This window comes from Populus euphratica, unplaced genomic scaffold, assembly GCF_000495115.2.
Source record: "Populus euphratica unplaced genomic scaffold, PopEup_1.0 scaffold157.1, whole genome shotgun sequence".
In the NCBI taxonomy this organism is placed as follows: domain Eukaryota; kingdom Viridiplantae; phylum Streptophyta; class Magnoliopsida; order Malpighiales; family Salicaceae; genus Populus; species Populus euphratica.
Genome location: NW_011500044.1, coordinates 95,681 through 118,421, shown reverse-complemented (window position 1 = coordinate 118,421; position 22,741 = coordinate 95,681). Strand labels below are relative to the sequence as shown.

General features: G+C 29.7%; 1 protein-coding gene across 1 annotated transcript; it reads left to right on the top strand.

Annotated features, from left to right (window-relative positions):
• Window positions 1-19,704: 19,704 nt before the first annotated feature.
• LOC105107346 (cysteine-rich repeat secretory protein 38-like) lies at window positions 19,705-20,816 on the top strand. The gene is made up of 2 exons (XM_011001238.1): window positions 19,705-20,476; window positions 20,623-20,816. The coding sequence occupies exons 1-2, from the start codon at window positions 19,723-19,725 to the stop codon at window positions 20,697-20,699; spliced, it is 831 nt and encodes a 276-aa protein (XP_010999540.1). The 5' UTR covers window positions 19,705-19,722; the 3' UTR covers window positions 20,700-20,816.
• The last annotated feature ends 1,925 nt before the right edge of the window (window positions 20,817-22,741 follow it).

Here is a 22,741-nt window from a genome sequence, read left to right as displayed (position 1 = left end):
ACTAGGCAGTAACCTAATGGTCATGGCAGGCAGGCAGGCAATTATTGAACACATGATCAATTGTCTTATTCTGAAGTTGGAATCAATCAAATGACAAACTCCATCAAACGGATTTTGATTAATATTTTATTCAGAGATATCTTGGATAGAATTTGGTAAGATTTTCCTTTCTGTTGGAGACGTAAGATCATTTTTGATGTCTCAAATTCTCATACAAGATCTTTTTCGGATAATTAAGGATGTATTCAAATTAATTTGTACGTAAATTAAAACTAAATTTTATTTTTGAGCTATTTTAAAGGCATACCTTCATATTTATCTAATATATTTAAAAAATAAAATTTCCTGATTATCGATTCAAGATTCAAATTCTTTGAAGTAAAAGAAAAACAAAGAATAAATATAGTTAAACATCGAGTCCTTTGGATTTCTCAAATGAGCTTTCGAATGATATTAATAATTATGTGGAATCTATGGATGGAGCCCATTTTATAAAGAGTTTAGGACTTGGAAAACCATACCAATTACTTAATAATAGTTAAATATCATTGGAAAAACTAATTAATAGATATTTAATTTTTCAAGAATTATTATAAAAAAATAGTCGTTTTGTCTTTTGAGATGACCCAAAGACTGGAAATGCTGTGGAGGAATCTTACATGGATTTACTTAAAGAGTACAGCGGTGGCATTCTAATCACCTTTTCTGTATCCAAAATCGTTTATCGAAGAATATGCTAGTGATAACTTTATTAAAAAAATTAATACTCATCAGGTTTGAAAGTGGTTATATTTCTGTAATTAATGGAATGTAAAGCGACAATGGTTATAATCCATCGTGTGTAAATTAATGTGATCATATTGCTCTTTTTTTTAATGAGATAGTTGCATGCCATAGGTGAGTGAAATTCAAACAAGTATCCCCATATTATCATTAATTATCGTGTACGTTACTAGAAAGTTAATAAATACTAATGAAAACCTTGATGAAAATTATTAGTCAATAATTTCTAATTGAAATAGTGATGCAACATTTCCGATGATAATTCCCAATGGAAATTGTGATAGGATAGAAAAAAATAAAATAAAAAATAAATTTTTATTAATAATTTGACACATTAGCAATGCTGATAAAATTACCTCCCTATGAAATTCCATTGGCAAATATAAATGAATTAAAACCCTAGAGTTCTCTCTTCCCCTTATTTCTTTTTCAACCTTATGTCAAAAAACAACCCCTCCCTGTATATTTTCTAGCGAATTAAGCCACTCTCCTTACAAATCCGACCATTTATGCTGCTAACATTGACCTATATTTGTTGGTAGCATTTGCTTCCTTCTCGTTTCTATTTTTTGTAAACTTTCACTATATTAAACAAGCAAGAAAACCTAACTATTTTTTTTAATTTATTTATATTTTAGATTAATTTATTGAATTTTTCTTGGAATATAACAAGTGGTTTAGATAGCCTGTTAAACCCATGCAACTTGACTAGGTAATGCGAGCTTAACCATAACATGAATGTTTAAGTTACATATGCCTAAGTGAATACCCTTCTTGAATAGCAGTCAAGCTACAACACCTCCTTATCGAATGGTTTGTATCAAATAATAGACATTCACACATTCTATTGGAACAAGTTAGATTATGAAATGGTATCATGGCATGTCTATACTAAATGTATGGCTTACTTGACATCATCTTTTATACTTAATAATAAACCACCAACTATTAAGAATTATTATCTCCAATGATGACCTTTAAAGACATTTGTAACAATGTTTTCCTCTCTTTACCCTTGTCTCCATGCAATCTAAAATGATTTATAGCTATATATATGTTTTTACCTAATATCTAAAGGCCTAACTCTCTTATTCACTCTTATCTTTTCTTTTTTTTTGAACTTGTGTAACATATATAATTATTAACATAGGTCTTTTGGACCACTCAAACATAAGTTATGGCTTTATTAATATCATTATCAAATCCTCCATTTATTCATCCTTTTATTACTCAAATAAAATTATTATTAAAGGGAAAATGACTTTTCAAGTTGTGGTAGAGAACTGAAGGAAGCACCATCACTCTTTTAGTTATCATAAAAGTCATTTCCACAATCATATAAGGTGTTCCCTAAGCAAAATCTCTATAAAAAAGGAGAAAAAAACATTAATGTATAGCCATATTAGGAGGCATTATAAAGGTTATAAGAGGGATTACCCACCTTTCTAACACTTTGTCAGCTAGCCTTAAGCTGAAACACTCTCCGAGTGAAGTGAAATTCTTAATTATAAATCTAACTGAATTGAAATATTATGATATTTATCAAGCAAGGACCTCTCTCCTAGTCTATCATATTTTAAACATTAAATTGCCTAATAAATTCATCGCTATAAGGATAAACTTTGATTATTGTAATGATCGCATTAACCTTCAAGAGCATGTCCAACATATAATGAATATCTTAGAGTTGATCGTTTAAGATTAAGATACCATTATGAAGTTCATCTTAGAATGTTTAATCTTGACTCTATCTTAAGTTTTAAAAATTGATTTGAAAAATTCATTGCTAGTTTTAATACCAACATCCGTGTTAAAAATTGTTTCACTAAGCTCTTCACCATCTCTCAGAAGGAAAACAAAAACAATAAGGCTTATATTTTTAGATTCAATAAAGATGCTAGAGGTGGATAACCTCCTAGAGCTAGTTACTATAAAGATTTTGATCAATAAGGTTATACCTAGGCCTTGTATAGAGACCTATATGCTTTCATGAGCAATCACCTTTTTTTTCTCAAAGTAAAGTAAGTGATAAGGAATACTATTTGAGTGAAAGAAAATAATATAGTTCAAGAGGCCTATCCTTTATTCTAAAAAAATAAAATAAAGACAAGGTTAAGAGGGGTAAGCCCTGCAAGCCTTCTAGGAGAAGGAAAATAACATAAATGAGTCAATTCATTGTCGACTAGTTTTCCTTGAACTTTAAATAACTTTCTTGACCACCACTCAAATTGAAGTATACATTGTTACCTAGGGTAAGGATTATGTGAAGAGAAATCCTTAAGATCACAATTAGAAAAAACACTACGTATTCTAATATGATAAAATATATGATATTGATTAGTGCTTCAACCTAAAAAAGAAATAGAGAGGTTGTTGAACTATAACTATCTCTAATATTTTATAAATCAAGATCTTCATCTTTAGCAAATAGGGAGAAAAATATTGTTCAATATGAAACTTTCATTAAAATCAAGTGATCTTATAAAAAACATAAAAAAAATATGAAAAACAAGTCCTTGTAACCTCCTAAATTCCTCACCCTTAGTATGAACCTATCACTTTACTATAGAGGATAGAGAATAAGTAACTAGTCCTTATGAAAATGCCTTTGTGATCACCACAATATTTAATCACCAATTGAAGATACCACTAGATCTTTATGCATCTAGAGGATGATTAATAAATTTTCTTTATTATAGATAGGGGTACCCAATGCTACAAAGCCATGCATTTTTACCTAAAAAACACTTGGACTAATAAGTTAGGGAATAAACATCTTTCAATACAAATAAAGCCACATAAACTTCATTTATTTATATGCATAAAATCATTATGAATGATATGAATGCTGTTAATATACTCTTTATATATGTGTTTAACTAATAGAATTAGACAATACTGAACTCACCATAGTCAAGACCTTACCAATAGGTATTAAAGAGAAATTGTTTTTGCTAGTTTAGGTAGCTATAAGCATATCGATCACCTTCAACACTTTCTCTAGGTGTAAGACTCTTCATCAAATGTTATTGATAATCAAATAGATATGACACACAATATCAATACTTGAAAGACCACTTCTGTATGAGATTAATGTTATAATTAACACCATATATCTAGCCATAAAGTTATCTATAAATAAAGGTGTATTTATAGAGAGAAAAGCTAGTTAGCTTTTTAAAGAGAGCCTTGATCATAAAAGGATAAGAAAGGAATGTGTTTAAGAGAATAAAGACACATAAAAGTTGTTGAAAAACTCCAATAAATGATTTTTTTTTTTAAAAACCTATAATACATTATCAATTTCAAGTCAAATTTGACCTTTAAAAATAAGGACACCCTCACCATACTTTTGAAGATTCAAATCCCTAACTTTATGTTTATATCGACCAACATGCTAACATTAGCCTAGAAGTGGACTCTTATAAGCTAAAAGTTAATCCTTATTTTTCCTATACACTAAAAGAAAAGAAAATTTGAGAGATGAGTGAAAGAAAAAAAAAAACCATCCTGAAGAATATGGATAAGCTCCTTGAAGTGGGTTCTTCCTGACTAGGTCATGAATGTGGTCATGGTACAAAAAGCAAAAGAAAAGTAAAAGATGTGTTAACTTCACTAACTTTAACAAAGCCTATCCCTATAATAGCTTCCTTATTCCTTAGATATATAAGTCAGTAGTATCTATGAATGAGTTTCTCCTTAATCATTAACTTAGAGTATGACCAGATCAATATGTATCTAAAGGTAAGGAACAAACTTCCTTCATTATAAATAAAAGTACCTATTGTTATAAGGATGGCCTTTGAACTACAAAAACATCAGGGCTATATATCAAAGAATGACAAATAACACTATAATGTTTTGAATTAATGAGTTGGAAAATACAACAAATCCCTTAGTGGCTTAAAGAGTGGGTATAAATGAATGAGAGGTAGTGTGGTAATTAAATAAACATAATAAATATAAATAGAAGAAAAAAAAAACAAAAGAGGGATCTGAAAATTTGAGAGAGAATCGGCAGGATAGAGAAGGGAGAAAAAAGAAGAAGAGAAAAGAGAGAAATTAGAAAAGAAATAGAAAGGAGTTGGAGGAAATAAGTAAAAAGGGTAAGATTATGCTTTAATGTGTATACTATGTTTTCTTTAGCTTTAATTTCAGTTTTGATGAATGTTAGGGTTTTGAAAATTTGTGTTTTGGGTTTAATTGATGAATTAAATTGAATGTTGTAAGTTAATTGTTATGGGTATTTGATTATTTGGTTGATTTTGAGAGAATGAATTGAAAGATGATGATTTTGAATTATGATTTTGTTTGAATGTTGAATTTGTGTTAGAAATTTGGAGAGGACAGTATGTTTTCTGTTAAAATTCTGGGTTGGAGGTTGAAGAAGATAAAATTTCAGTTTGGTCCCTTAATTTTGAAAACATTATAGTTTAGTCCCCAAACTTTGAAAAATTACAGATTGCTCCCTGGAGCATATTCTGAGATTCTGAACAGAATAACATATGAATTATGGGCAAAATTACTGTATAGTTATGAAATTTTAAAACTTTCAATTTAGTCCTCCAATTTGATAAAAATTACCATTTGACCCTAAAAATTTGGTAAAATTCCAGAATGGTCCCTGGAGTATAATGAGATATTCTGGACAGAATTGAGGATTAATTATGGTCATAATTTCAGCATATTCATGGATTCATGACAAATTTTAGTTTGGTCCTCCATTTGACAAAAATTACAATTTAACCCTATAAATTTGAAAAAATTCTAGAATGGTCCCTGGAGCATAATTAGAGGTTCTGGATAGAAATGAGGATGAATTATGAAAATAATTCCACCATAGTCATGAATTTAGGATATGTTTAGTTTGGTCCTCCAATTAGATAAAAATTACAATTTGGCCCTTAAAATATGATAATTTTCATATTAGTCCCTAGCTGTGATATTAGCCTTTTCAGGTTGGTTTGATGAATAATTTAGGGTTATTTAGTTAATTATTACCAATTTTATTATGGATTTTATTAATCTGAATTGATAGCTCCTTATTTGATTGATGTCATGAGTTGAGCCTTGAGATATGAATACTTTTGTAATATAACTGTTTGATTATGATTATGACCCTATGGTATGTCAGTCAGAATACCCATGCTAACAGGGTAATGTTAGTCTTTGTGCACATCGTATCTGAACCCTAGTTGATCGGGGGAGTCACCAACCTTTGTGGACTGATCATCCCACAGTACGGAGCCTCATACTCATTGCATTTTGATTTTCTAACGAGTTTTACCATATGATCTTTTTGTTATGGCCAATTTGAGAAATAGTTCCATAAAAACCTAAAGCCATACTTGTATATATATTTCTCATTGTTGTATTACCTTGTGTGTGTATATTGAATGTTATCTACTCACTGAGTTGTTGAACTTACACTCTCATTATTTATCCTTTTCAGGCTTATAGCTTGATAGCAGGTCACTTTTGTTGGACCTTCAGAACCTGCTTTTTTGGTTGTAATTTGTACATTTTCTTTTATATCTAGTTAATGCTCCTAAACATGATATTATATTAACTCTTGTATTAAGACAATTCAATTATATTATGAAGTTGATTTTGTTATTAATGGTGCGTTGAACTCTGATTGAGTTTTGAAGGATAAGTTTGTGAGTAAGTTTGGGTTCGTATAGGTATGAAAACTTTGGAGGGGAACCTTGTCTATGTGCTGGTTATGGATCCGGGATTCAGGTCGTGAAAAACACTTTTGAGATAAATTAAAGAGGAACATAGAGGCTTATGTGTATGATATGTTTGTAAAAAACATAAACTTTAAGGAACATGTCATAGATCTTTAAGAGGTATTTTTAATCCTTTATAAGGGCTAGATAGAGTTTAATCCCCAAGTATATATTCACCATACAAGGAGAAAGTTCTTATAGGGGATTTTTTGGCGAGCATTAAAAGGGTTCAATCTATAACATTAGAAAGTTCAAGCCATTCTAAACATGCTCTCCTTTAAGATTGTCAAAGACATATAGGAATTGACTAGCCACCTTTAACCGGTCCATCTTTCTTCAGGAGAAAAATGATTACCTTTCTTTAGTATTTGTAAAGAACATTGACATTAGTTTCATAAAAATCAAGCAAGCAAAACACAATTGCTCGCTCCTTTATCGAGGTTGAGTATAAAGCTTTGGCAAATGGTATTGCTGAGGTTATCTGATTTCAGTATCTATTGAGAGATCTACATATTCTTTCTAACTCAGCTCCTACTATTCCGTGTGATAATCTATATGCTATTTATTTATTTACAAATCCTATCTTTAATGCTTACACTAAACATGTTAAGGTTGATTATCATTTTGTATAAGACGGGGTTGCAAAGAAAAAGATTCAGATTTGCTTTATCCCCTCTCATAATCAACTTTTAGATGTTTTTACTATGTCGCTTCTCAAGCTTTAGATCAATCCTTCACCTTCAATTTGAGAAGGCATATTATAGAATATACATATATAAGAAATATTATAGACATACTATTATATTATAATTTTCACCATTACTATTATATATTGTCCAACACATATATAGAAAAGATTGACTAACCAATATGTTAATTCTCCTAATTATTCTTATGTTTCTGCGTGAATTTTGGAACCCACTATGAGCCTCCCTTGGTTCCAAGCCATGCAAGAAAACATATGGGTTCGGTCCAAGGAGTGCATAACTCGGAGTTTATAACCCCGAGCCCATCACAATTGATGTGAAAAACATTTATATTACACCGAAGCTCAAAATGCTGGCAGTTGATGCCTTGGTACTAGAGGAAATTGAAACAAGATATAACTTAAGTTCAATTGCTGTCCTTGTTACCATATGGACCAAAACGAGCGCACAAAGACATGAAAGCTCAGCGTGAAATTAAAACATGCCCGTGACATATGGGCACCACAGTCAGAAAAGGCTTTCAGCGCAGTTACTAGGTGTATAATTTATGGAATAATGTTGAAAAAAAACATGAAATCTGTACGAAGTTTCGTTGCCTAAATCATGAAAGAAAGGACTGAAAGAAAAGGAAAAGATAGAGACAAACCATTAACAACAACAACAACTAGAGGGGGTTGTTTTCTAATGTGTGTAGTGAAGTGAACATCAACGATAATCAACTACACAAATATATTATTTTTTTACAAAGAAAATAATAAAATTCACATTAATACATTGCAAATTATTGCCTAAATCATGAAAGAAAGGACTGAAAGAAAAGGAAAAGATAGAGACAAACCATTAACGACAACAACTAGAGTGGGTTGGTGTCTAATGTGTGTAGTGAAGTGAAAATCAACGATAATCAACTACACAGATATATTATTTTTTTACAAAGAAAATAATAAAATTCACATTAATATATTGCAAATTATTGACTAAAAAAAGGCATTTTACGTTGCGAAACTTGATAATTCTCTTGTTTTATATTTATTTGGCAACCGGCCAGGTGCTGACATGGACAACTTGACGTTGAAGAGAGTGCAAATTGCAAAGAGATCTTTGCCTTCTCCATTTATCATTATTAATGGGTATGACTTTAATATTCCTTAAATAATATAAGTTCTATATGTTTGCACCTAGATATATGTATGCGAGCCCAAGTATGGATAAGGATGTTAATAGGGTTTTTGGAATCATGGTCTAGTGGATGGTAGGTATCATCATAATACCAAACAAATTATTTCGTTTTGACGTGGTATTTTCTAACAGTGATAACTGGCATGGAGATTATCTTTCACTATATCTTAAATTATTTATATTTATTTTTCTTTGATTATAAAGAGGTACATTCGCAGGTATGAGAATCAATTTATCATATAGTTAACTGTTTTGTTGTAAACTGGATGTTTAAGATTTGGTAACCATTTAGACATAAAACCAGTCGTTACTATGGCAGTTCTACAGAATTTTTGTCTAGAAATTCAATTCACTAGCGAAACCAAAAGGAAATAGGTCCTTTCCATTCCCCTTAATAAACAAGACACGTGACATTTGGGTTATAATAGATGGCTGTTTTTAATATAATCGATTATTAATAACTGGTAATGATTTTTATCATAGTACAAATAAAAATGGACAAACTAAAATAGATATAGCTGTACAAATTATCTTATTTGAAACATAACTCTTGTAATGTTTTCTTCCCTGTCGTTTTTAATATAATCCAGTATTATTAAAAATAAAAAAAGACACTCGGGTTGTCATCTTATCGCCATCTCCCTGCGCCTTACACCAATAATATGATCATGGAGATAATATAGATTATATGTCACTTCTAAAAGAGATAATATAGATTATATGTCACTTCTAATAAGGCCATATATATATATATATATATTATGTTAGGTTGGTATTATCTCTCAAGTTTTGTTCAATATATAATTTGGACGTCAAGAAATATGCTGATCAGTTTGTTTGAACAAATTGTATTTACAATCATTTGTAAAACCCAAGTGGGTGGCCATGAGTGGATTAATGTAATGCATAAGATCCATATGTGTTAATATTTTCTTTGAATTTTTTACACAACCCTATCTCACATCACATCGATCAATCTTGTATATATATAATTGACTTGCATTTTACTTGATGTGGTCGGTTTTATTTACTCCAGTTTTTGTGAGTACAATTTCATTATTCTTTCTGAATATGATATTATGATATATAGAGTAGTTGGTCATCCATCTTATTCATTACTTGAAAGAATAACAATGAAGTGAGATGCGAGGACTACGAATGCACTAGGCATATTCTTACTTGTGAAAGCAATACTTAGAGCATGCTCTACCTCTCTCTCCCTCTCTCTCTCTCTCTCTCTCTCTCCCTGATAAGCAAAGCAAAGCCTGTTAAAGGCAACCAAAAGGGTTGTGAGTTTAACAAATCCAGCATAACTTAGAGCATGCTCTATTGCTTTTCGGATTTCTCTAGAAAAGTAGAGTAGAAAAGTGACCCAAATTCAATTTGCAAAAGTAAATTAGAAGTGTTTTAATCAAAAATATATTTTGGGCTGTCTAGACCTTGACATCAAATAGTTGGATTCCTGGGTTGGATCAAATTTTCTAATTTAAACATATTATCGAATCAAATTTATATATCAAAATTAAATTTATAAGTATGATCAAGATCAAATTAATATGAAGCAGTTAAAAAAGTTAACCATTAAATGAAAATATTGTTTGTTGTGTTTCTTGGATTCTGAAAGGAGTAGAAAGGATTTACTTTTGACAGCCAACCAGCCATAGAAATGGACCCGACATGCTTTAAGACCCTCATATCCACACGGAATCTTTCTTTTATCAAAAGTGCATCTAGACAAAAACGTAGAAGTACTACCTCGTATACTTTCTCCCAATCATGCTCTCCGCGAGTGCTTAAAATGAATCTTCTTCTGGTGCTCCCGACAAGAAAAGGAGATGCAAGGTCTGTGTCAATAGCTTGCAACAAAAATATTAAAGCCAATTTCAATATGTGGCTCATCTTCGTCTGGGATTCACATCAATGTTGCTACGAGCCTACGACAATGGGACTGACCAACTAACGGGTTGCTTCCAGTATTATTGGCACGTAGTGAGTGTCTTATGCTCTCTTATTACACCTGTACTGTTCTATGTTTTTCTAAAAATAAGAAGGAAAAAAGGCAAATATGTTTTGTTCCATATGTTAAGTGTAGATTTAGGTATAACTAGATAATTCTTCTCGCAATGTAATGTTGCAATCAAAGTTTTTGTTGAACTTTAAAAAAACATATTCAAGTATTTCTAACATATTAATCCTTTTTAGTAAAAACAAAAACTTTAACTATGTTTTTTTATACTATTTGAAATTCTCTCATTAAATAAAACTCTTATGTACACCAAGATTAATTTTAATGTAGTTGGAATCAATGCTAATCAATAATTTTCTCTCTTCAATGGAATCTAGGGACTCTTTCTCCTATTTTAAACTCAAAGACTTAAAAATAATAATGAAATTTTAAACTAAAAGTGAATTTTTAAAACCTAAAGGGACAAAATGTATTAATTAAAAAATAGAAGGACTGAAATTTATCTTTTGCACTAATTTTGATATTCTATCTTTTAATCTTTCCATTATATAACAAATCAAAACAATTGACCATTAATTTAATTATAAATTAAAAAGTCTAATTTTAAAAAAAGTTTAATGATATATAAAAAAAACAGCCCTAATCCATAATGAAAATACACAAGTGAGGGTGAACAGTAATAAAATTGTATAGATACGGAATCTTTCTTTTATCAAAAGTGCATCGAGACAAAAACATAGAAGTACTACCTCGTATACTTCTCCCAATCATGCTTTCCGTGAGTGCTTAAAATGAACCTTCTTCCGGTGCTCCCGACAACGAAAAGGAGATGCAAGCTCTGTGTCAATAGCTTGCAACAAAAATATTAAAGCCAATTTCAATATGTGGCTCATCTTCGTCTGGGATTCACATCAATGTTGCTTCGACAATGGGACTGACCAACTAACGAGTTGCTTCCAGTAGTAGGGGTACGGAAGTGTCTTATGCTCTCTTATTACATCTGTACTATTCTTTGTTTTTCTAAAATTAAGAAGGAAAAAAGGCAAATGTGTTTTGTTCCATATGTTAAGTGTAGATTTAGGTATAACTAGATAATTCTTCTCGCAATGTAATGTTGCAATCAAAGTTTTTGTTGAACTTTAAAAAAACATATTCAAGTATTTCTAACATATTAATTTTTTTTAGTAAAAACAAAAACTGTAACTATGTTTTTTTATATTATTTAAACTTTTCTTATCAAATAAAATCTATGGATATCAAAATTAATTTTAATCCAATTAGAATTAATATTAATCAATAATTTTCTTTCTTTAATGGAATTTAGGGAATCTTTCTCATATTTTAAACTCAAAGACTTAAAAACAATAAAGAGGTTTTAAACTAAAAGTGAATTTTTAAAACCTAAAAGGACGAAATATATTCATTGAAATTTACTTTTTGCACTGATTTTGATATTTTATCTTTTAATCTTTCCATTGCATACCTAATCAAAACAATTGACCATCAATTTAACCATAAATTAAAAATTCTAATTTTTTAAAAAAGTTTAATAATATAAAAAAAAACACAGCTCTAATCCGTAATGAAAATACACAAGAGAGGGTGAACAGTAATAAAATTGTATAGATACCGCAATACATCTTTTGTTTCTTTAATAGTGATCGATGCTCTTGTTATCTCTCACGATTAACAATTTAATGTGTGTTAACATATGCACATTTTTTTCTTTTGCATTTTATTCTTCAATCACTGATATTCTCAAGATAAGTGTAAATATTACAAATAAATATATAAACATGTTCTTAATTAGAATGGTTGTTAAAATACACTTTTTATATTGATATATCATGCTCTCCGTGCGTGCTTCAAAATGAATCTTCCTCTGGTGGTACCAACAACGAAAAGGGAAGGCTTGGTCCTGTGTCACACCAGCTTGCAACAAAATATTAAAGCCAATTTCAATAGGTGGCTCGTCTTCGTCTGGGATTCACTGCAATGTTGCTACGACAATGGGACTGACCAACTAACGGGTTGCTTCCAGTATTATTGGCACGTAGTAAGTGTCTTCTGCTCTCTTAGTACACCTGTACTGTTCTTTGTTTTTTCTAAAAATAAGAAGGAAAAAAAGGCAAATGTGTTTTGTTCCATAATATGTAGTTTTAGGTATAACTACATAATTCTTCTGTACTACGTTGCAAGTTGTATCAACTTTTTTGTTGAATGGAAAAAAAATATTTAAGTATTATTAATATTTTTTTTAGTAGAAATAAAAATTTAAAAAATATTTTATTTATATCATTGAAACTCTTCTCATTAAATAAAATTTATTAATATTAAAATTGACTTTTTATATGGTTGTAATTGATATTAATCAATAATTTTTTTTATTTTAACCGAAATCTAGTAATTTTTTTATTTTAAATTCAAAAACTTAAATAAAATAAAGTTTTGAATTAAAAATAAATTTTTTAAACCTATATAGATAAAATGTATCCATTGAAAAACAGGAGGACCAAAATTGCACTAATTTTACCATCTAGTTTTCTTGTGTTTTTACTTTGGTATTTTATCTTTTAATCTTTCTATTTCATAACAAATCAAAGCAATTTACCATCAATTTAACCCAAAAAAAAAAATCTAATCGAGAGAAAATATTTAATGACATAAAAAAGTAACACAGCTCTTATCCAGAATGAAAATATACAAGAGAGGGTGAACAATAATAAATTGTATATAATGAAACCGCATTACGTCTTAGGTTCTTTAATAGTGATTGTTGCTCTCGTTATCTTTTTTTTCGATAACTAGTGAAATGCATTAAAAACGCCTAAAGATGGCCGGAAGGAGGACTTACACAACTTTAGCAAAAGAAACAAAACGAAGAGGAAAGGCCCAAGAAAACCACAAGGACAGAGCAACAACCATAGCATGCAGCTTTGCCTCCATACAAAACAGAACTCCTAAGCTAAACAACCATCTATCATGACTATTCCAAATCAATAGAGGTCTTGAGACCAAGCACCTGCTATAATTAACCAGCCATTACCTCTTTAGAATGCAAAACAATCAAAACCTGACAAAAACAAACCATCTTCACCAAGAGCCCGATTAACAATTGTCCGTGTGTTAACATAGGCACCTTTTTTTTTTTTTTTGCATTTTATTCTTCAATCACTGATGTTCTCAAGATAAGTGTAAATATTAAAAATGACCAAATATATTCTTAATTAGAATGATTTTTAAAAGACACCAAATATATTCTTAATCACTCTTTATAATGATATATCATGTTAAGAAAACCATAAAATTATCCATTGAAGTTGTTAATGTAGGCATTGTAAAGATATAAAATGCAGTGCTGCCCCATGTTAAAAGATTAGAAAATAAAATGATTAGAATATTATTAATATCGTTAAACAATTAAGAATGTTTGTTAGTTTTGGTTACATAATATAAACAAACTTCTAATCATAATTTGATATAAAAGAAATGTAATAGTGTTAGTAAAAACAACTAGAAAGAAATAATATAAAAGCTTTTTTTCTTTTTATATTTAGCAGAAATTCTCTCTGTTTCTTTTCATGCTTTTATGAAAATTTTGCTATCTTAACATATATAAATTCTTATATATTTTTTTTTATGTATCTGTTTTTTATTTGTTAAAAAAATGGGGAAATTAAGGAAAGGAAAAAAAAAAGGCTAATGACTAGAGATTAAAGGAATATTAAAAATAAAATAATTGAGATTAAAGGAATCCTAACTAGTGAAGGGATGGCAAAAGGAAAGAAGAAAATGCTATTGACAAGCATTTAACAGTGTTATGGGCCATGGTGGTAGTTCTGGGTCAGCTATTTTAGCAGCTCAATGGGCCATGCACGATGATCCCCCTCTCGCCTATCTTTTAAGGGAGCAAGGGGTATTCTTTAGATAAACTTGGGATCACACTGTGGTGTAGCCATTCTCCATTTCTAAATCCAATCTCAACATTTTCTGAATTTTCAGTTGATCAGTAGAAATCCAAAATCTTATATGGTCTGGTTGATATTATATAGTATGTTTGGAGAGGAAATATGCTTCGTCATCTAAATATTAAAGCAGCGTTCTTGCAATTCAATGAAAAATGGTCAGAACAATAAAATTTATGTTACCTGAGCGCTTACTGAACCTTATAATTTAATTTAATTTAATAAATTAATTCAACATAGGAGGGTAATTATTTAATGACATTTTTTTTAAATGTTTATCTAACCTTCGTGGCCTGAATCTTCAAGTATTTGATTGACTATTAATTTTGTATTGCCTTCAATAGAAACCATATGGATTAGTACATTTAATAATCCAAAAAAATCTGTCGTATAATCTTCAAAGATTATAGAAGTAAATCCCTTCAATTTTTATATTGCTAATTAAGCAATGACAATCTGGGAGATGACCATGTGCAATCAAGTTTAGTTGACTTCAATTTTGTATTGCCAAGCATGTTTATCCATAGCTAGGAAAAGCAAATAATATATGCAATAATTTGCAATAGTTTTGACTTAACTTTCTAGATTTAAACTTTAAACCACTATTCAAAAATATTTATTAAAATTCTCTAAACGACAACAATGATGTGGTTCGATTGGATTCAGAGGAAGTAAGTGAAAAGAAAGTAAATTCGATTGGATTCAGATTGGACTATAGGTTCACAAATTAAATATTCTAGGTCCTCTTCACTTTCACTCCCCACGAAAACAAGAAATCCAGGCATTAGAAATTTTTGGTTCGTGGATAATTGTATTAGCAATCACAAAAGCTTTCCATATGATCTGATTTCTGTCATTTTCTTTTCTCTTGTTTTTTTCCCTTCATGCATTCCTCATTTCTTATGCACCACGATTTGAGAAGAGGACAGCTTATAAAACATAATCTCTCTAAAAATTAAAAAAAAAGAAAAAAAACGCAACGATCTTTTTATAACAAAATTCTTATATTTTTATGTCTAGAAAAGATTTGTGTAATCAATGCGTAGGGTTTGCAGGTACAGAGTTGACATTTTATGAATGTATATAAAAACGCACGTCAAAATTACCTCATAGACATCCATTGTTTGTCTATTGATTAATGATCGAATATATTGCTCAATTTATGAGATTTTTATTGAACATATTCAATTTTGAACTGTAGCAATTTATCATCTTATAATAAATTCTTTTTAAATGATATTTATTGTGAAAAATTCATAATGATTTTTTTTCACAATATATTAATAGCTGATCTGAATATATGCATATATATACTATGAGAAATCCAAACTAGTCTTTTCTTTTTCTTTTTCTTTTTAAATGATATTTATCCGTGAAGAATGAAGAAGCTGAATGAAGCTATAGCCTTAAAGACTTCTTGAACATGATCGTTTATTGTAGAAGGGAGGTTGTGTACTTGTATGAAGTCATGTATCGATCAAGATACATCTAGACTTTTTCTACTGTTAGAATTCCATGTTGAACACAAACACATGTACCAAACTACTTATAATTATGCTCATGGCAATCCTCATGTCTATTGAGACGTGTTAGGACTTGTGGGCTTGACTCTTTAATCCTTTTTTATGAACTAGGCTGATCTTCTCTCTGGTTCTTGTTTCTAGTCTGGGCCACTCTAGGCTCTAGGCTTCTCAATGAAATCTAACATCTACAGTCTAGTTTATCCTATATCTTTTATTTCTCAATTCACACTCATAACTGAGTTATGCTTACGTTGAGATTTAGATCTATATATTTTCCTTCGAATTTAGAAAATAACATCGTTATAACATATAACCAATTGTTATACAAACAATCACGTAGCTCATTATTGTTAAAATTGTGAATTAACTTTTTAAATTGTATGATTTTATAAGTTAATATATATCTAATATGTAAAATTGGATTAAAAATTCGAAATTAGTAAAATCGTACTTAACTCATGCAAAATCAATAAATTCGGTAAACTTGATCTGATTTTACAAGTTTATTAAATTTATGATATGAACTAAATGAAGTCCAAATTTGAATTTAAAATTTATCTTGACCAGTTTTGCGAGATTAAACATATCTTTCACACTGTATATTGGATATAGCTAAAATTTTACAGGGAAATATTAGATATAAAAATATATTGTGGTAAATTTTTAAGTTAAATGGAGTTCAAGACCATATTATTTTAGAGGGTCAAAGTTCGTAGATGAATCTTATCAAATATATCAAATTAGACCTTTGTGTATTGTTTGAGACATATCTGAAGCTACCAGTGAAATTTTGCTACGATTAAAATTGGACTAGAAGCTAGACATATGAAGTTTTTCAATCATATATCGTAAGCCCAATAATTTATCCAAACGAGAGAAAACAACATGTTTTAAATCAGAACTCAAATCTGTCAAGATATATGCAAAAATTGGAGATTCAAGCTACATGGAGAAATTTTAATTAACATAAAGACTATTGTATTATTTTATTTATTTATTTTTGAATAATTATTTTTAATTTGAATGTTTTCTAACGCATTAGACATTGTTTAGGAAGTTTATTTTATTATTGAATTTATATTTGTTAATTACTATTTTAGGCTTATTAGCTTGTAACTCGAAAAGAGTCCATTAAAACTTATTATGATGGGAAAAAACAATTTGTCATCAAGTTCATGTGTATTTCCTACCTTTTAGTGATTTTTTTGTATTGAGAAGTTTTGCTCTAAAATTTTTTATTTCTCCACGTTATTAATTTATTGATTTATACTATTTATCTCACTCATTTTATTTAGATCATTCATTGATTATAATATTGTTGACTCACTTTATCAGATTTTAATATAATTTAATTTCATGGCTGAAATTTTCAATATATAATTAGTTAAAAAAATTATTTATGATTTTGCAATTTTACGATCCAAGTTTAAAATTCGAGTTTATATTTTTTTTTATCATGTTAAAAAAAGCATTTTTAACAACCTTGGTGTAGCTCTTTCTATTCATTTGTCATGTTTGATGTCTAATGTTTGTTTAGACAAGGCATTTCTGAACAGAAACAGAGTAGTATACAACCAGGTTTATTTTTCTTTTCTCAAAAAAGAAGAAGAAGAAGCAATGTTTCTCAAGCTAGTTTCACATGTTGTACTTTTGCCATTGGCAAGCAAAATCTTTTTCAAAGTCTTATTATTTAGAGTTTTGATAGAAATATACATATGTAGAACCTTATTATTAATTATTCTTCTTCTTATTTGTAATAATTAATATTTTTTTTTCTCTTAATGGATTGTCGTACCCTATCGAGAGCGCAACGTCGCGACAACCCTTCCTGGAGCAGGGAATTGATTTCGGGGTCTTTGTTTTTGTGAAAAAGGGAGTCGCCACCTAGTATTATAATCACTAGAAAACCTAACTAGTCTTTCAAAGATTCTAAGATAAGGGATTGATTGCGTAAATGGAAGGTTTTAGCACCCCTAGTACACCTTACCTAAGGTAAGCTGCTTGGTGTTTTGTTTTCCTTATAATTACTATGGTGTTGACGTTCTCTAATCCCATCAGTTTTTTCTAGAATAAGTCTGCTATGATGAACAAACTTAGACTCAAAGTCTAAAAGAAAGAAACCTTGGCCAACATTGATCATAATTAGCTTATTTTCCCCTTAATATTTCAAGTGTTTGGAACTCGTAAATTATAAGGAAAAGAAATAAAAAAACTAAGTTAGATATCTAAAAAAATTCAAGGTGTTTTAAAAAACTCATTTTTGCTTTAGTATTTCATAGCAAAAATGAACATAATTGTATTACTCTTAACAATATTTTGAACATTTACCTTTCATAGGATTTTTTACCTTTATATTATTAAGGGATAATAACTAGTTATTTTAAAAAAAATATTTTGAATATTAACTATTTGGGGTTTCTTTATTCAAATAAATATAGTAAACATCTAAACTTTTTATTGGGCTTTACTTTGTTTACCCAATTCATAAAGTCATTAACAAGACACTTCACATCATTATGTGTTAGGCCTTTCATATTCGCCCACATGTTTATGTGAATAGTTGAGTTTGGACTCATCATTTGTTTGCTGGAAAGTAGTTTTTTTTTTTTTTGCAAAGTAAATTTTAGAAAAGTGAATTCCGAGAAAGTGGATTATTTTCTAATGATTGGTAGTGTAATGAAAAATAAGTTAAAAAACACTTTCCAGTATTTGGTTATGTTATAGAAAATGAGCTGGAAAATAACTTATTAATATTTTATTTTTTTCAAGTTTATTAAAATAATAAAGAACAAATCTTACAAATTAAAAAGTTGAATAAGAATGAAATTGAAAAAAAATATAATTTCATAAGTTATCTCAAATAAAATAAATAATAATTATAATAATAGAGATCAAATCTAAAAAATAAAAAAAATAAAAGATGAAAAAATTAAAATAATAATAATTAACATTTCATAAATTATTTCAAATAAAATAAGTAACAAGTAAAAAAATGAGAACCAAAGTTAATATAAAAAAATTAATTTTTAGAGATGAAATTAAAAAATAAATATTGAAAATAAAATATATATAACAATCAAAAGTTTGAGGACCAAATTTTATATAATTAGCAAATAATATGATATTTTTAAATTTTTTATAACTTCCGGAAAGTGTTTTCCATCCAAATTTTTTAGAAAAATACTTTCTTGAAAATCAAGCCAAATTGTTTTTTAACTAGAAAATATTTTCCGTTAACCAACTTTATTAATAACAGAAAACAAAACACAACAAAAGCAACCAATTTTACAGTGGATGACTCTTTCTCAAATTTATAAGTTTATGGAGTTTATTTATTTAATATGGATATGTTCATCAATGCTCCTCACTTGTGGCGCTTCTCTTGGCCTCTGTCAAGTGACTTGGGCTTCAGAATATCATATTAAAATTAATTATTGAAATCAAATTCCATCCAAAAAAAACTGAAACCTTACAATGGCCGTTCCATTTAAACTTCAGCCTTAGAGGACCAGCAAGCTTTAATTCAACAAAAAGCAACAAGCTAGTTTTGTTTGACTTCAATTTTTATATTGCTTAGCATATCCATATGGAGCTTCATTTAAGCAACTGTTTTCATCCACATCCATTTTCCAATGCCAAAAAATTATGATAAGAACAAGTACAACTAGCTTTCATTGACTTCAATTTTGTAGTGCTAAACAAATATATAATAATGCATTTACGATATGAACAGTACAACTAGGTTTCATTGACTTCAATTTTGTAGCGCCAAACAAATTCTACACGGCATGATTACATTCCCCACAAATGCAACGATTTGATAGTTGTGATTATGATCTGACCATAAATAGAGAACACATCCCATTCATGATCTCTGCCCTTCGTTTCCCTTGGACTCAAAGTATGGAATTGTTAATATCCATTTTATTTTCAACTTTTTTGCTGTTATCTAGCCCTTGCGATGCTGACAGTAATTCCGATCTCGGTTCGCAATGTACTGAAGTTGAATACCAAGCCAATCTGAGCGATCTTCTGAATTCACTTGTTGCTAATGCGCCTATCCAAAATGGCTTCTACACGACCGCAGCAGGTAAAGGTGCTAACAAGATTTATGGCCTTACACAATGCAGAGGTGATATTTCTGCCACAGACTGTGCAGCCTGCATCAAGAATGTTACCGTGGTACAAGGCTGCTCAAACAGTATAGATGCTACGCTTTGGTATCAGTGGTGTCTCGTAAGGTATTCAGACCGGAGCTTTTTCGGTGAATTGGATCTATCAGGAATAATGGCAATTCACAATGACACCAATTTTGAAGATGCAAAAGTGGTTTCTGAAGGACTTAACTTCACAAAAAAGCTTGCTTCCACAACTCCTAACCAGCCTTCGATGTTCTATACCGCAGTATTGGATGTTGGACAGAGTGGGAAGAGGTATGGCATGGCTCAATACACTAGAGATCTCAGCAAGAGTAACTGTGGCAAGTGCTTGTTCCAATTGGTGACATCTTTAAATATTATTGGAAATAAGAGAAGTTGGGATATTTCTGGATCTAGTTGTAGAATGTGGTACTCTGACTACCAGTTCTACTTCAACTATTCAACACCTGCAACAAAGGGAGGTGAGTTTTGTGAATTATTCAAATTGTTCTCTCTGTGTCTCTTTGTTTGTTTGAAATGTGATTATCTTTATTTTTAAAAAAAATTCCAGTTTTTTTTTTTTTTGGAAATTGTCCGTCCAATTCTTGATCACTTGGAAAAATTGCAGGTTCCACAAGATCCTCACCACATCGAGTTGCAATTGGCGTGGCCTTTCCAGTGCTAGTGTTTCTGTTAGTTCTTTAATATGCTATTGAATACCTTCTTTTGTTCATGGAGAAATGGAGATATTGTTAGTATTGAAATATGTATTCATTTAACTGTACATTAAATATTATATAATATTACTTTCCCTTTTCATTTTTTTTGGAGGAGTTACACTATATGAGTCTGTGAGTTATTATTATTATTATTTTAAATTGTGTTTGGTTTTAGATTAACGAGGGATATAGATTAAGCTTCTCTAACGTTGTTTGGTGCATTTTTAATCTTTTTTTAAACAATATGAATAAATATAATTACAAAGACAACGATAACATGAAAATGAGATTATTTTAATACAGTTAAATTACTAAACAACTTATTATTAAAAAAACTCAAGTCTTCTTAAATGTCAGGATATATATAAACCCTCTCTCTCTACTAAGAGAGAGAGAGAGAGAGAGAGAGAGAGAGCAAAAATATATTTTTCACTGCGTTGGTGCGAGAATCTATCGCATCCTTCCCATGATCGAACGAAATAGAGCACAGGCCTTTATCATCGACCATATGATATAAACAACAAAAGTTCACATCACATGAGCAGGTTGGTGATAATCATAGAAACTTAGGGATGGATGTCAGATGTGTTGCAAACGAACCAAGGATTGCACAATCTAATGATTTGTAGTCCAAGAAACAAGAACATGTAAATTGATAAACAAAGAGGATTGTGGAGCTTTATAATTATAAAGATTGTTCTAGGCTTACAGCCTCCGATCTAGTCCCATGTTAAACGAAAAAACCAACAATTTATGAATTCATCAACAGTAACAGACGTTGATGGACAGCTTTCAGCCAGTTTTATAGTCTCCCAGTAGTAGCTCACAGCTTAGGACGCTTGGGGAAGATGTCAGGGGTGAATTTCTGCGCAGCACTCAAACTACCCTTGATCTTCAATGCACCCCTTCAAGCATCAAATGAATCAGTTGAAGTACGCAAATGAAGAACAGGCAATGAATTGAATTCGGGCAGTGATAGAATAGAACAGCTAAAGTTTTTAAATTGACAATGCGAGCTTTTTTCTCGGCATATCGGAGTTGGCCTAAGGAGGAGCTGATGTCTCTTGATGTTAGTAGCTTGTTTTGAATATCTCTTTTGACATGGAAAAGTCGATGATAGTTGGAAAGATTTAGTAATAATTTAAATCAGAATTTAGATAGTTCTTTGGTTTTATGGAGTTTTCCCTTGGATTTTTAGCTTGGTAGTTTAGCTTGGCAGTTCTGTTTGTATGGAGGCAAAGCTGCATCCTCTGGTTGCAGCTCTGTTTTGTGGTTTTCCTCTTCGTTTGCTTGATTTGCTAAACCTGAGTGTTATGCAGACTTGTATCTTCTCCTTCCCGCCATCTTTTGGCGGTCTGATGCCATACTTTAGTTATATATAAAAAAATAGGAGTTTTGTATATTTATTAAAAAAAAAAGCCATGTTTTTTCTAAGCTTTTTTTCAAGGGTTCATTGAGTTTTTCTAATAAATAGCAGAAAATTGGTAATAGTTACTTACATCTGAAAATGCATGTTTAATAGTATTGTTTAAAAACAAGCTTTCATTTTATTATATTTTTTACAAATCATAAAAAAAAATGAATATTTTGTTATAAAAAAAACTCCTAGTATCCTAGTATAATCTCAAAAGTGTGTTTGCCGTAGTTTAATTAAGTACATCTAGTATTTTTTTAATTGATAGAAAATAATAATAAATCCAATTTAATTCTAATACCAATTAATTTTCTATATTTTTTATTTGCAGCGCCATATATAAACTAGTATAATCTATAAAAGCATTCTTACATGTATCAATTTGGTCAAATTAACATGTATGCATGGTATTGCGGTAATTATTATAGTTATAATTTGAAAAAAATTATTTTATAAAAAGTATTTTTAATTGAGATTAATTTGAAAAAATAAGTATTTTATTAAAACTGTGGTTGAAATTAAAGTTGAAGTTGAAGAAAAAGTAATTTAATGTGTTTGGTTAAGAATGTTTTTGAAATTGAGGTTATAAAATAATTTTAAAAAATATATATTAA

Bases quoted from the DNA above. Each gene is read 5' to 3' on its own strand.
- LOC105107346 (XM_011001238.1), top strand. From the start codon at position 19,723: ATGATCTCTGCCCTTCGTTTCCCTTGGACTCAAAGTATGGAATTGTTA. The intron at 20,477-20,622 runs GTGAGTTTTGTG...GAAAAATTGCAG, and splicing joins AACACCTGCAACAAAGGGAG to GTTCCACAAGATCCTCACCA.